Here is a 16,015-nt window from a genome sequence, read left to right as displayed (position 1 = left end):
GGAAAGCCCAACGTAACGTCCACAACTAAAAGATATCCGGCTCACTTTCGTAGAGGAGTTAAAAGAACATGAAATATTTGTATCTGAGAAGCTGAAATCAGAGCATTTGGAATTGCAGCAATGAACTAACCAATTAATGGATGTTGATGCTCTGCTAGTTGTATGCTAGTACTAACTAGAACTACTTATTCTACCCACCTTGTTCCCTGCGTCATGTCACCTAACCTGAACCAGCATATTGGATGGTAGCAGGAGGTTAATCCTTGTTTTTAAAATGATTGGTACGGTGTGTCATTCATTTATGAAAATCTAGGTTAGTGGCTAACACTATTGCTAAGCCTGGCTAACTCTTCAAAATGCTTGAAAGTCTCGCCATTGCTTTATCATATTTACCACCAAGCCCGGGAACTGTCACCTCAGCTCGTTTTACCAGCAACCTCCCCAGTGACGTCGAATCATGACATTAAACACTAACATAAAAGGTGTGATATGATATGCAATGCATTGTATCACTTCCTTGATATATCTGTGCTGCAGGAAAAATTGGTAATAAAAGGGAATAAATGCGGAGCTTAGCTTTATAGAGCACCTTTCTGCTGCTCCTCCCCATCTCTTTGTGTCATTCCCAGAGTTTTCTGTCACTGTGTAATTACTCTGTCACAGATCATCTCTGTGTTGTTCATTGATTTACTGCGAGCTGATGAAGTGGGGCAGAGCATTTGATCAGACACTGTTACAGGGAGGGAGGAGTGGGTCAGGGCCGCACCCACAGGGCTCCTCGGCTGGGGGTCAAGAGGTCCGAGCCGCTGGCGGTTTAGAGAGGGGGAGGAAGAGAGCATGCACGGTTTCACACTTAATCAACAGCACTTCATCATGACCACACAAACATGAGGGTCCAAGGAAGCACAGGTGTTTGGTACAGAGTCTGTTGTCCAAGTATCTAATTCAAGCAATTGTCAATTTTCCAATGTATCATCACTGTCCAGACAATCGTGCATCGAAATGTTAATTGGGTCTTTTTCAGATAAATTAAAGGATTAAGTGTTCCGTAATGGACCAAAGAGATGCTCATGGTTCTTAGAATACTCTGAAAACATTTGTACTATCTGTTTTGGTGAGTCATGTTTGTGGCAGGACAGTAACGATTGCTTTAAGTCATTGATTAGAACATGAGAGGAGCTTTCACATCTGAAAAGTGAAGTATCTTGAACCTGCAATCATTCTGATGTCCAACAGGGGGCAACGCCACTGGTTTCAGAAAGAAATCAGATTGTGTGACCCTACCTCAGCAAACATTCATGTTATGAGGTTATGTTCTCACAAGTCTTCTTCAAAACAGCACGATGTTAATTCAGTAAATTATGCTCCAATTTAGAGTGAAGTAGACGATACAGCGGGGTAAGCTGTCGGGGCGCGGCTACCCTGTGATTGACATGTGGCTACCAAGGTTGTGTCCCTCCAGTTCTTAGTCGGATCCAATCAGTATCCTCCTCAGTTCCATCCTGTCATCCCAACATGGTCACTTCTGGCTCCAGAAAAACCATCATCTCAAACATGTAATATTTGCAAATTCAGTTTGAATAGATGGAAGAAATAGAAAGTGACACTACTTCCTGTTTATTAATTGAATTATTTTGGTGGAGGAGGAGGTTGCAGCTGGCGTTAAGAAGGTCTAACATCATTCGAATCCACCAATTTCATTCAAGTGCAGAGGCTCAAACATTTACAGAAGATTATGGACGTCATGAAAGGAAAGGAGAATGAAACAGATTTGTCTCAATTTCCGTGTGCTTGTGTAAAATGACTCAAATGCTTTGAAATTTTTGATGCGTCTCAGTCAGTTGGAGGTTGGAATATTGTCTTTAGTCCTGCCATTGTGACCAGAAGGGACCGCTGACGCAGGCGAGGACTTTCAGTAACATTTTTCTGGATCTCCTTGACGCTGCCTGCGAGAGGATGAAAGAGGAGCATATGCTCGTGATGGGGCAGCGTTGTGCGCTGTCAATAATTGAATCACTCATTCGCTCTCTCCTGCCCTGAAGGCCGGAGTGCACAGTCAATAGGAGCGACGCGAGAGGAGAGCTCTCAAGCCTCGGTCCTACAGTAAAGGTCTCTTTCTATCCTTCCGCTCTCGTTCTCTCATTACACAAACAAACACACAGAAGAGCTGATGTCACTTCCCCGTCTCTGGTTCATCTGCCTGTCTCTTTACAGTAAGCTGCTTTACAAAAATTAAATGGAGGGTAGGCTATAGAGCGCTGAATGGAGAAATGGAGGGAGTGGTCTCTAATGCCTGCGCTGCTCTCCAGCACCCACTTCTAGAGGAGAAGACAGGGAGACGCTGTGTGTGGATTAGGCTGATCTTTTATCAACACTTTGCAACATTACCAATGGATTATTGCAGCCACATACATTAAAGGGACAGTTACCTCGGTATAAATCGCATAAGAAAAACCTTTGACGGTTGATGAACTCTTACAACATATTGTTATATTACGTAATTCTTACTTGGGAGTAGACAACCTTCCAAATCTAGGCGCCTAATCAAAGCCAATTATCAGCCATGATTCAGTTATTATTCTTGGTCTTACCGTAGTGCAGCGAATTTCATATTCTGTCTACTTGAGTTACAGGAATGCTGATGTGAGTTCTCTCTTCTCTCGGTCTGTTCGTCTTTTTCTCCCTGCCTGCCTCTTGCCTGCCCTCTCTCAACACATGCATGTCCAACACATCTCAGCCTCTCTCTCTCTCTCTTTCTCTTTCCATCCGCCACCCACCTCCCTGCGATGCAGACTTGTGGAAGCCTGCCTGGAACGTACTGTATCCAGTCATTATTTTTTTTTCTTCGCCTCCCGCCCTTCTTCTCTTTACCTCTGTGCAGGCAGGTGGTGCTCCACTAAACAGGTTAGTGGTTAGCAGGGGAATAGCTTCTCGGAGGCGAGGCCTCCCAGGGACTGCCAGCAGACAGACAGTTAGCTGAGAGAGCCCCGTCTCTCCCACCTTCTCTCGTGACCCCGTCCTTTTTTGTCAAATCAGGCCGTGCACCTGGCTCATGACCTCACCAGTGCCCACCCACACACTCCTTGGCATGATTTGACATGGATTTTTTTTCTCTCATGGAATACATATACATTTTCTGTTTGAATGTGTGTGTGTGTGTGTGTGTAAAAATCTAAATGTCGTGCAGCCACATGACTCGCTGAGCACAGAAGGCTATTGTTCAAAATGCTTTTTCCTATGAATAATGAAGATTTTGTGTTTGTTTTCTGCACTCCTCTCCCGCTACAGTGATTACAAGCTTCCACAGATAGAATAGCCTTGCCCTGTCCCACATTGGGAGCAGTCACACTCCAAACAACTCTGTGAGGTATGATATTATCATGACCCAGACCAGAAGAATGAGGAAATCCCCCTGAGTGTTTAGTCTCAAGGCTTTGCCTTGGCTTTGTAGTTAACCTTTACCCAGCCATTCTCCAAAACAGCACGCAGGCATGCAGGTCTGTTTACTCGTGATAAGAGCAGGCAATTCCAATCCATTGCATCGGGAGGAACGAGTACATTGAACCTCCTTTAGCTCCCAGATCATACTTAAATTGTTTTGGAGCTGGAGAACAGGTTCACATATATTGGGGTGCAAAGACTTTTTCTACTGCATAGGTTGCAGCAAATTCCATTGTCAAGGCAGAGTTTAACTCAAGACTTTTAAAATAATGACATCTGTGTAATTTCTGTGGAAGGACTGAGCTGAAATGTTCGACTGTGGTTCCGAAAGCTTTTTAATAAGAAGTGCTGAGACTGGTCTCTGCCAAACTAGACCTTTAATCATTTCAGTGGAGATGACTGGCATCTCTGGGGCTTTGGCAGTGTTTGGTGCTCAAACATCAGTCTGAATCGAAACGTCTCTTGACAGCATGTCTGAGCTGTGACATCAGTCTTCCCTCACTGGCTATGTAAAAACAAGCATACAATACATCTGGCAGTTTGTCTCCTCCCCAACCCGGCTGGCTTTATTTTTCTCTCCTTCCCCTCAACTGCTCCCTCTTTCCCTTTTTTTGTGCCTTCCTCCCCTCTTTTTTTTTCTTTTTTCTTTTTTCTCCCTTTTCCTGGAGTCCCCCTCATCAGGCCAAGGACCCAGCATTTTCCCACAGAGTGTAGTGCTGAAGGCTGAACCATTGTTTCCTGCTACAGGGAAACAGGGAGGGAGGGAGGGGGGAGGCAGGCTGACTTCCTGGCTGCCAACATCGAGGTCTGTGTCAGTGTGAGAAAAAGCAGGGGAGACAGATCTGATGATGACAGAGAAACTGTGTAACCTACAGAGCGACTTCAGCTAGAGGACTATAGATTTTTTTCTAATTTTCTGACAGAAGCACCTAAATAACTTCCTAACAGCTTTCAGCTTTTCTAAGCTTTTATTTGCTGATAGCTTGTTCTCTCTATTAGGAACATAGACAGGAAGACTCTGACCTTTACAGAGCCTTTTTTTTTTTTTTATCTGAAAACATATTTTCAATGATTATTAAGAGAAACCACAGCTGAAACATAAGATAGATATATAATCTTGAAGAAAAGTAAAGTACAGTGATGTCTAAGGAAAAAAGAAAAAAATACTAACAAAGCTGCTATAAATGCACCTATTAGAATATATTTTGTTGGATACTTCTTCAGATTTACATTATATTCTTCCTAAAAATCAGGTATAGTATGTTGAAGTTGCATCTTATTTTGAAGGACGGTATCCAACCCCCTAAATCGTACCTTTATAGGTCCATGTCGTGAGCACAGTGTTTATAGCATTACTTCATCTCGGTATAATGTTACTCCGGGCTGTGAGGCAGGCTCGTCCTAAATAAGAGCACTGTCTTTTTAAATGGGATGTGGAGAGGGGTGTGTTAGTAGCAACAGACATCCTTTGGGAGCGGTGTGGTGTAACTCAGAGGGCAGAGGCTCCAGCCACGTTCCCAGAGACTCAAAAATAGTCGGGAAAAACACTGGGACCAGCCGCTCGTGAGGAATGCAACCCAAACTAAAGCCGTGCCGTTTTCTGGATCCAGTTTGGAGAGGTTCTGCTGGACAATGTTTCACATATTCAGTAGATCGTAAGTGTCATTTTTTTTTTTGTTTTAACACTTTGGATGGTTACAGCACAGCTGCATGCTGTGGCTTTTTTGGAAACCCCTGTCTGTGCATCCACCCACGCTTCGCTCAGGACCGTACATTGTGGCTTCAGCTAACTATTTTCGCTACATAGATGCCATGAAGTACTTTATGTATGAATTATGGAAGTAAGAAAAGGTCAGAATACTTAATTAAGAGAGTGGGGTGTACATCTTTGAAGGGCTGGAGAGGATGGTGCTCAGAGAGAAACAAGGACACGCTTAGACTTGAACAAGAGAACTATTCAGCGCCAGAGGCAGATCCAGTCTTTAAAGTGCAAATAAGAACGCGGTATTGACAGCGCTTGACAATTTAGAGCCAATTATGTGCTAGAGTTACTTCACCTGTCTAGATCTTCTATTAATAAAGATGCATCTATGAGGGCTGGAATAAATTGTGAAAAGTAGTATTTAAAGAGATCATAGGTTCTTAGCCATCAGAGTTTTGCTATGTTGCGTGGGAAGAGAGCCTCTGCCCTCTTTTTTCTCCTTGTGAACTCCTTGAGTGTTTGCCTGCGTCTTCGTCCAATGCCACAGGGATGTTTGAATATTCAGGTCAAGAAGTGAAAAACACTTCCTCATCTCCCCGACTCATTTGCACATGGTGTTATCAGTTCCCCAAGCACTTGCCGAGTTATGCAAGAGTTCAAGAGAAAAAGCTTTCTTGTAACTAATTTATATTTTCCTTAGTACGCGCCGAAGGAAAAGAATGATTTTTTGCATGCAGTTTGGTGTGTCTTTGCTTTGCAAACATACCCGATTACGGCAGTTTCATGTATGCCTTCACACACAGGCACTTAAGCACATGAGCACAGATGAACACACCATTTCCATGACCTTAGAGAGCCTTGAGTATTCTCAGACTCATGTTCAAGGCTGAGTCATACCCACTCATATGTGACTGTCTCACCCCTCGTACTCTATTATTGTTGCTGCGGTGCTTTGTGATTAAAATCAATAATGGCTAATGAGGAATAACATGCAGGAAATTTTAAACTCAATGTGCAAAATGTGTATTTCTCTGTCAGTGTGTCTTTGTGCCATGAAGGAGATAATTAGTAATATGACATCTAAAGTATAACAGATAATGTTTAACTAATTTATGTCAGGAACTCGTCTCTTTTCCTGCTCTTCTCTGCTACACTTGAAGGGCATTCTCTCAAACTACTCCGACACTCCTCTCGCTGCCCTCCAGGCTTTAACATCGCTGGATGGCCCGAAGCCAGATGATAAGTCATTTAATTGGGCAGACATGGTCCAATTAAGCCAGCGTTTCCACTATCCCCTGTCTTACCAGGGTGATAACTGTATTATCTTCGCCTCCGTCTTCTACCACTGCCCCACTCCTCTCTCTGCTGTAAAAAAAAAAAAAAAAAAAAAAGTGGTACTTTGAAACTTTGAATTACAAAGCGAAAAGTGAGAAGATGTGTCTTTAGTCGTGGATGCTGTTTTCTTAAGTTTAGAATAATGAATCAGCCCTGACCTGTCGAGTTTTTCTGCTGGTAGTTTCAAAGTGGACTGAGTTGGCTGTTTTTTTAAAAGCATCTATAATTATCACAAACATGTTCTCACAGGAGCCGGCAGACATCGAGAACACATTTCATCAGATGTGCTATAGTGCTGGTTGTACTGAAAGAAAAGGAAACCAGGTAGTTTTGAGTGAAACCAGTGTTGTTGTTAAATGCGGGGAATTAAATATACCAAGTATCAAATGTACATTAAAGCAGAATTTAACATATATTCACATGCACAGTATGTGTATTGTATATAATCATTATTAGAGCCGATATTCAGCATTTTTCTGATTTATCAAAATCTTTTGTATTTAATGTAATTGCCAATAAACTCAATTATCGTGCAATTAATCTGCAAAGTAACTTGTAACTAAGGTAACCAAATACATGTGGTAGAGTAAAAAGTTAAATTCTTGTCTCCAAGATGTAGTGAAGTAAAAAGTACTTACAAGTACCTAAAAAGTACACTTACTGCGGCACAGTAAATGTTCTGAGCAACAGTGCACATTTAATATTACAACAGTGTATTCAAGGACATATTTTAGATTTATTCAGTCAGTTATTCTCATTTACAAATACTTTTTGCTCCTTTTGCTTTTGCTCCTCTGCATTTCGTGGCATTTTGATAATATATAACACCGAATGTATATAGTAAAAAGCAGAAATCAATAGAAAGCATTTTATTGATTTGAGTTCTTTCCGTTTTTCCTGCTTTTTTGAATAATCAATTCTTGCCCTCAGTCCTCGACTTATTATGTATTGTATAAGTTACACAAAAACTTATTATTTTTGTGCAAATAGTTGTTCAGTCTGTCCATTTTCCTGTCGATCCAGTTAAAAACATACCATGAATAAATAGACGGCGGGGCTACTGGTCCGACTTGATTCAGAGAGAAAGAGAAGCTTGCATTTATGTAATGCCTTTTTCGAAGGAACCCAAGGACGCTTTACACGCATGGAGGGAGACAATACAAATAACACAATCACAGAAAATAATACTGGCACTGATAGCTGGGTCACAATAGACGTGGCGCTGCCCATCTCTGCCGACAGACAGCTCCAAACGATGGGGCCTGCCTCGCTGAAAGCTCTGGTCCCAAAAGTCTGCAGGCTGGTGTGGTGGGGGGATGGTGATCTGACCCGAGTCTGTCACGTCACCTCTCGTCTGTCGCTGATCGAGAAAACAGGACTGGATTAAATATCTTAGAGGGTATTTGTTACAACACAAGTACTTGCCTGTTAGGTAAATACTGTACCTGACATTTCAGAGAGGTAATGATTATTATTATAATAGAGTGCTGCAGGAATGATGTACCTCTGCGGGCTTACCTGAATGTTAGCATCACCCTGGCTCCCCTTAACAAAAAGCCTGTAGGATTTTTTTCAAGTATGTGACACTTCCGCATCTTATTCAGCAAGATATGAAGAATGAACGCCACTTTTATGACATTTGAAGCGTAGATGCAATCACCAAGCATACAGAGCTATCTTCACCACCACCAAGCTTCTTACTGCACTTAACGGTGCACACTTTAGTATGAATTAGTCGCTCTGCAAGTCGAAAGAGTTCCCAACGAAAGTCTGGCTGTGAAGACAGGCTAATGAGCATACGAGTCTCGTGTTTAACGTCCCTGACAATCTTTGTAGTTTCATTTAGTGGCTTTTTGAAGACGTGCTTGCTTTGAATTTAAGTGGAGGATTCGACGTATTATATGTACGTAGAGCAAAACATGAAAAATCTCTTAGGCTTGTGTTGCAAGCATCTAAGTAAAAACACATTAACTTTAACCTAGAAGTGCAAATATGTTACTCTTTCGTACAACAGTTTTTTTTTTTAAAGCCAAAAACATTTTAAAGAAGGCATCAATTTGCAGTTTGAGCAGTCACATCCACATTTACTCTTCTCTTCCTCCCATTTCTGGCTGCTTTTGGGGGGAAATCACATGTGTTAATGTGTCACACTAGGAATGGGAGACAGGAGGAACTAGGTTTATGACATTAACAAATAAATGTGTAAATTCCAGTTAAACACTATTCAATAATAACGTTTTTCTCCCACGTGTCATATAAGGTGCGTGATTTAAATCAATATCCCAATCATGCCACATTGGTGAGTTCCCAGAAGGCCGTTAGTCATCAGTATGACATTTATCCTTTGCCCTGCGACTATAGCTGCCACTTAAGGAGCTACTCATTAGTGCGACCTTTGACCTCATTATAAATTGTCTTTGCAGTGTTTGGGCTGTCTCATTTTGGCCTCACCGTGCTGTAATTACGGCAAATGGAATGATGGATTGACACCCACAGGTGGACGCTCCTTTCAGTCCATTATGCTGTTGAAGCTACATATTATTCTCCAGTGACCCATTGATTCTTGGCTTCCTAAAAAAAATGTAAAAAAAATAAGAAGAATGTATCTGGGAAGAGAATAAGATGAGTAAGAAATAATTCACCACATGTGTCACATCCTGCAGAGCTTGGCACAGATCAATATTCGCATGAAATCACCACAAATGCTCAAACACACTCCTCAAAGATCATCACAGGTAATTGGCATGCTGTGTTTCGCAGCTGCTAGCGTGATCGGCCGTGTCCAGCGGTTGTGCGTCGCGGCCAGCTGTTCTGTTCTCTTTCACTCAGCACATGACCTCAGAGCCAAAACCTCAGCCGGGCCCGCTTCAGAGCAGCTCCTTCATCGCTTGGTATTGGTCTCCCGCGGTGAGCGTCCTAGCAGATGTTACACTGAATTACCTCTCAGCCCTAGCAGGGAGGCTGCGCTCACGCTGTAATCAAGCTGTGCATGCGTATGTATGTGTACACGTGTTACCAGACAGCCTGGCTCAGAGGCTGCGTTAGCTCCCCCAACAGTTGTTTCCCAGCCACCTGATCTCAGTTAGCAGCCAGCCTTTCCCACACTGTAGTGTCTCTGCCAGTGCTCTGAGTCAGGCATCCTCAAAGACTCCTAAAAAGGGCCTAGAGGAGCTGATCATTTAGGAGATACTAAATGCTAAAGCTAGCTCCCTCCTTTCCTGTATACATGTGTGTGTTTAGTGGGGTGTGTGTGTTTGCATGTGTCTCATTCTTGCCTTTAAAAGCTTCCTTCCTCCTCACAAATGAAAGGCCGTCTTTGTGCCGAGCTCTCGCTTCTATACTTTGAGATAATGTGCGCTCCCGTCTATAGCGCTAACTGGTTTTTCGACATAAAAGTGGTCGCACCACAGCTTCAGTTTTTATTCCCTCTTGTTTGGTGCAGCGATGCCTGGGGCAGTGTCTCTCTCTTCCCCCTTCGCAGCATAATCTCTCTTTTGTCTTGCATGCATTAGACCGCTGGCGGTGTAAAAGCCTAAAGAGCCGACGCCGTCAACCAGCCCAGGTGCTGCAAAGCGCTAATGCACTGGATGCGGACCAACTCAGACTTGACTGTGCCCACTCATCTATGTTACCCATCTGTTTAAATGTACATTTTCTTGTTTTGCCGTTCGCTGTCATTGTTATCGCCTGCACAGCCATCCACTACGCAGCCAATCAGGACTCAAAGAGTTCGCGGATGGATGAGCAGAAAGGGTGTTTTTTGAGTGAGCGTGTCAGTCTGAATGTGTGGAGATTTTCCTCTAAGGGTTATTGGCAGAAGGGAATCATAGTGGTGCTGTCACATTAGCTGCTGCGTCTCCAGCTCTCTCTGCTCACTCACAACCTCAAACTTTGTCTCCAGAGATCAGTGTTTTCTCTGCAGCGTGTGTGACTTCGACAGCGAATAAGCTTTGTTCTGTTGACTGGATCTTCTAGCCGCCCTGATTGGTGTGCGGGCTCCAGTGCCTATAGCCACATGTCAGTGGTTCAGCTCACACATCCACCGTTCTGCACCAGCAGCATCTGACAGGACCCCCTCCCGTCTCTTTCCCTCGCCTCCTCTTGAGTACTTCTATCTGTCTCTTGCTGTGGGCCAGACGTTTGTATTGTTGTCTACAGTTTATTCTCCTGCTACCCATCGCCCAACTGTTCACTCCGGTGCAGACGACGCTCGACAGATGGCAGGTTGATGCACAAAACCATACATTTTACCCAAAACACAAATGCAATTGTAATGCTGAATAACAGAGACACGACTCATCCAAAACGTTCTCACGCTGACTGCGGCAAGAGTTCGACTTCCCCTTTGAGACAGTAGTGCCTCATTATTCCCACCAAGCACTAAGAAAGACAAACCACATCTGCTCGGATCAAATGAGCGATCGGGCCCGTGACAGAGGACTCTGCAATGTGACAGACACGTAATTGTTTCATCACGGCCTGTGGTCTTTTCCACTGAGTCAGCGCCAAAGCAGTGGGAATAATGGACACTTTATTGTACCAGGCTTGATGCAGGAATAATGGCGTATTTGTCCGGATGCCTGCCTCTGCAGTGCATGTGTTTCATAATCAAGCTTGAACAATTACTGTGTGATTGTGTGTTTGTGTGTTAACTGTGATGTTTTTCCCGCTTTGATGTCTGAGTCGGGGCGCAGGTGTGTGTGGAGTGGTTGGTGTCGCCGTCTGGCCAGAGAGTTTTAGCTTGAGCCCCATCTACAAGCCGAGCCAGCTGTGAGGAGACTCTGCAGGGATGTAAATATGTTGACAGCTCCGTGTGTTGCAATGTCATTTTAAGCACACTATTACAAACCACTAGTGATGCAGTTCTTAGCAAAGCATTACATCTGGTTTCACAACCACAGGTTACCCAGCTTCATGTCCAACATGCATCATTTCTTGCTTATTTCTGCTCTGTGGTGGATGTTCTTCGGCTTTTATCAGACGACAAAACAACAAGATAAAGTTCAGAATAGTTTAGATTAGATCAGCTTTCCTGACCACTTCAGTGGAAGTGTTACAACAGAAGTACATAAAGGTACGTACACAACACGTAGCACAACATACCACTAAAAAAAACATTCAAATATACATCATCCAAGTGTGAAAATGAGCCTGTAGAAGCAAATAGGTGATGTAAATATACATGAGGTGGTAGCAAATGTTCCCTGATGCAGTCATTATGTGTATAGCGCCTGAATGGTACAAGGAATAAAAGACTTCTTATATATGTTCCGGCTGGGCCCTCTGAATCGACGGCCAGGTGGGAGCAGCTCTGAGTGTAGGCGCTGTGATATATCAGCACTTATCTGTTCCGCCTTTCAACTTAGAGCGCTGTCAAATATATTTCGGAGTTATTTTTCTGACTTGCCAGTCACCGTTCCTGCAATATTGACAGTCGTGGGGAGCTTGTTTTTTGCTCTTGGCAAGTTTCTTGATAAGGTGTTGGCTCACAACAGAGCAAAGCATCAGACAGAATATAAATAATCAGCCTATCTTTGTAAAGCCAAGAAGATCACCTATGTGTGTTTATTAATATCTCCAGACACCCCCCAAAGACTCATTTAACCAACTGGATGAGAAAATATTCTGTCAGCTGCATGACAAAGATTTTTAACCTCCTCTAAATCGAGTTTGACCTGTGAACTGTTTCCTGTCCAGGTACAGCAACATGAATTGATGCGCCTGCCTGACGTGAAGAACATGAACAAAGTTAAACAAAGATTGTCATTAACATTTACACCAAATATAAGACAATACATAATCTCATATCATGATAAGGATGTAATATCAGTATAATGCCCAGCTCCACTTTGAATTGTGTCTTATTTATGTGTGAAAATATTTTCTTTAAAAAACTGGCTCTGTGACAAGGAAGTGACTGTGGACATTAGAGGAACAAACTGTGGCTAATGATTCATTACATTTTCACACTCAACCCATCAGTGAGGCGTCATGCTATTTATGGAAGTAGTCTTTGTTACATATCTCTTACTCATTTAGCCTTTAATGTAACACTTGATTACTTTTATTTGGCTGACATTTTTGTCCAAAGCAACTAACAGTGTCCAAAAATTTAGCTTGCTATAATTCGTCACCCTGTACGTCTCTGCCTGGTTCCACTTGTTGATATGCGCGCCGACTGGCCCCGAAGGTCTCGGCTGTTTGTTTGGTAAAGAGCATTATTAGCAAGTAATTGCTGTGCCAGTCTGCAAGTGGAAAGCGTATTGATTGTTGCAAATGCTGGTCTCACAGCAAAGCAAAGCAAAGCGCTGTGTGGTGGGGGAAAAAAAAAAATGCAGGGCGGTAACCACAGTTAACGCTGGAAGCAAGAAGACTTAACATGAAGCTGCTTAACACTAGCATTAAGTGGAAACCTCTCCTGAGACAAATATGTGTTGTTTGAGGTTATGTCAGGATCTTTAGCTTTGGTCATTCGGCTCATTCCACATGTTGGTTATTACAGTAACATGAGCGGCAGCACGACACAAACAGGGTCTCGTATCCCAGATTAACGCACTTCACATGTGCTTTGACGTGCTGCCGTTGTTGTCGTTGTGGCACATGTGATCACAGTGAAACAATGCACAATCTTGTAGCCAACCAGTAGGAAGTAGACTTTCAAAGCGATGTTATTTGGAGTGCATTAATTGAGCCAATCTTGTGCTATCAGTATAAACACACTCCCTCGTGGTGCAGCCAGCTAGCCAACAAGTCAGTGTGTTAGAAGTCTTAAGTGCACTGATGCCTGTATGGGCCCGAGGTTTCAGACTATATCAGATCCCAGACAGGCTATCAGATGAACTCTTTTTACAGGATGCGGAGACAAAGCACACTGAGTGCAGCCCAGACACACTCCGAATCCATTACTCTACTCCGCTCTCCCAGGTACTTACTCCTAACTGAGTTTCTATTGAACCTTATCCTTACACGGCGCACCCAGATCTCAGACTGTGCTGATAGGAGTTTGGCCTGATGGCACGAATTCCGAAATAGTAACTGTACGCTGCCAGCCAGCTGGGTGTTCAAGATGATAACTATCTAAATGTAACAGATAACTCAGCGACACTGACTGCAGAAAGTCAAAAAGTCTTAGACTGTAGAAGTCATTACATAATTGTCACGGCCACCCGCTTCATTAATCCATTTATTCATCCATTGTTATTTATGTGTGACATATTTCAGACCCATAAATCATCTGTCTAAGATTGGGAAATTTATGAAACCTGCTATTTATCGGTGTTGGTGAAACTCCAGCCAATAAATCAAGCTGGTAATATAAAACCAGATTGCTTTTATTGACTTAAAAAGTGCAACACTTCCAATCCCACGTACATGAGGTGACGGATTGCACCTCGAAAGTCTGTTTGCAGTCCACAAAAAAAAAAAACACTGACAAGAAGAAAGAAAAGAAGAAAATGAGGAATAGAAAATACAAAAATGAGGAATTGTCAGTTATCTTATCACCACAAGGACATTATAAACAGGTAATTATTGGTTATTTGTCCAATTCCATATTCCTCCATAAAACCTACCTCTGCAGGGGCGCACTTAAATAATACGTACCTTTATTCTAACCTGCAACATCTGAATGTTATCCAAGTCATAATTTTGGTTCAACACGATCGTGAGAAAAGGATTAAAATTGAGTAGTCTTACTGTGTTGCATAAGTGTTTTTGCTGTCATTCTTGCTCAGCTCCAGACTTCAAGCTGCTGTTGTTATTTCAGCTTGTGCATTAGACATCTTAGGGTCACTGCCAAAAAACAAAGTCAGCACATCTGGCTGAGCTGGAATCAGAAGGCATACTGATGAAGAAAGTGAAGACAAGAAACATGTTTTTTGATTTCACCTCTTTGTCAAAAAAAACAAACAAAAAAAAAAAACAATAAAGGATCTGCAATTTCCCAGGCTTGAGTGTCGGACGAGGGGACTTCATTTAATTTCACCCCCTCCTCTCTCGAAGTATGCCACTTGGTGAAAAACACCACAGGGTTCAGGATAATCACAAGAGACACATTCATTCATTAAAAAAAAACCACAAATGGATGTTGGAGCTGCCGGTGCTCCATTAATTATGTGTTTCTGTCGCGTCACATGCACTGATTCACATATTACTTTGCCAAACTTCCCTTGAAACTTGTCCACCGTTCTAATGGAAGTTATTTTCCTACAGAAATACAAATCTGTGCATCTATTTGTCCGTGTTTTGTAAGGTTTTATAGCTTCAGTATGGATCACAACATCCCCTATAATTCTGACAATGTCTTTGCAAAGGCTGTTCTATACAGCATGACCTTTTCAATTATGTACTTTCACTCCAGGGCTTCATATCGCCCCTGCCTGTGTGTAGGAGTCACTGGAAGTTTGCGAACTATCACAACTACAGCTTGTGTGACTTCCACATAGTGTCTGAAATATTCAGGTGGCCCCGAATGAAGCCCAGAGGACGACGAGGGCTAGACTGATTGGTGGCCAAGAGAGGGGAAGGAGGGGGGAGAGATAAACAGAAGAGTGAAAGAAGAAGAGTCTGGGAGGGGAAAGATTTGTTCCAAAGAATCGTCCCAACATAAACCATCCCACTGCCACCTGAGGTAAACACAGAACAAGAGAAGGATTGGGACGGGAGAGAAATGGAGGCAGGGTAACGGAGGATTGTCAAGGACAACGAAGGACGTTTGCTGAGAATAGACGACGTTGGGGGAAGGGAGAGGGACGAGATGAGGACAGCGGGCTTTTTAATACCAGTTATTATTTGCAGGGGCTGACATGAACGGTGCGATACAGAAGTTATGAGCGGATTTCACACGCCAGACAGTCTTTCTTCGTCATTGTTACAAAGTGGCCGACAATAGGCTGTAAATTACACGTTACAGTACAATTTAATACAGTGCCACACAGATGACAGGCAGCATTATTATTCATCAATTCTTACCCAGTCTCCCACCATCTCCACTGACACTAATGTTCTAATATGATATGCTGAGAGAAAAAGAAAATCATAATAGAAGAATAATAGATGCATCCCTCCCTCTGCAGCTATTTCTCTTCACAACATGCAGAATATTACTCCTCGGGATCTTGCTCTTGGCAGGCTGCTCTGGCTGCATGTTTCAGTGCATTTTCACAGGAAAAATACCGACACGCTTCGTATTAGTTGTGACTAATTATTAGGAATGTGTTTGCTACCGGTTCGATAGTATTTGGAGCATTTCGAGGTCCGTTTCCGAGGCACCGTGCAGGTTTTTGGGACTGTGAATAAGTTCCCTATCCCCCTCCTGTGTCTAACACCACATCCCACTAGAAAACCCCTGTTTCCCCTCCTCTCCGCTTCCTTGACTCGCTCTCTGTTCTGCCCGGTACCCAGTCAGCCAATCACAAAGCAGAGCTAGGTGCAAACACACTTCCCCTGCAGCTGTGCTTTGGAAAAGGCTAGAAGCTCCTCAAACTGGATCCTCGTATGCAAAGCAATCCTTGAGCTCTTCGCACATGTTATTTTTCT

At 43.0% G+C, this 16,015-nt stretch overlaps 1 protein-coding gene across 15 annotated transcripts in view; it reads left to right on the top strand.

Moving 5' to 3' along the window:
• Positions 1–16,015, top strand: part of dab2ipb (DAB2 interacting protein b) — a 167,252-nt gene that overhangs the window by 111,302 nt on the left and 39,935 nt on the right. The window contains exon 1 of one of the 15 annotated variants that reach the window (XM_037117098.1): positions 4,961–5,096. The exons of the other annotated variants lie outside the window; for them this stretch is intronic. Coding sequence (XP_036972993.1) covers positions 5,074–5,096 — 23 coding nt within the window. The 5' untranslated portion in view covers positions 4,961–5,073. Of the gene's footprint in view, positions 1–4,960; positions 5,097–16,015 lie in introns of those variants that run through there. 15 annotated transcript variants of the gene reach the window in all.

The sequence above is a fragment of the Acanthopagrus latus genome, chromosome 12, assembly GCF_904848185.1.
Source record: "Acanthopagrus latus isolate v.2019 chromosome 12, fAcaLat1.1, whole genome shotgun sequence".
Classification (NCBI taxonomy): Eukaryota; Metazoa; Chordata; class Actinopteri; order Spariformes; family Sparidae; genus Acanthopagrus; species Acanthopagrus latus.
Note: the sequence above shows the minus strand (reverse complement) of the source record. Positions and strands in the feature narration are given on the sequence as shown.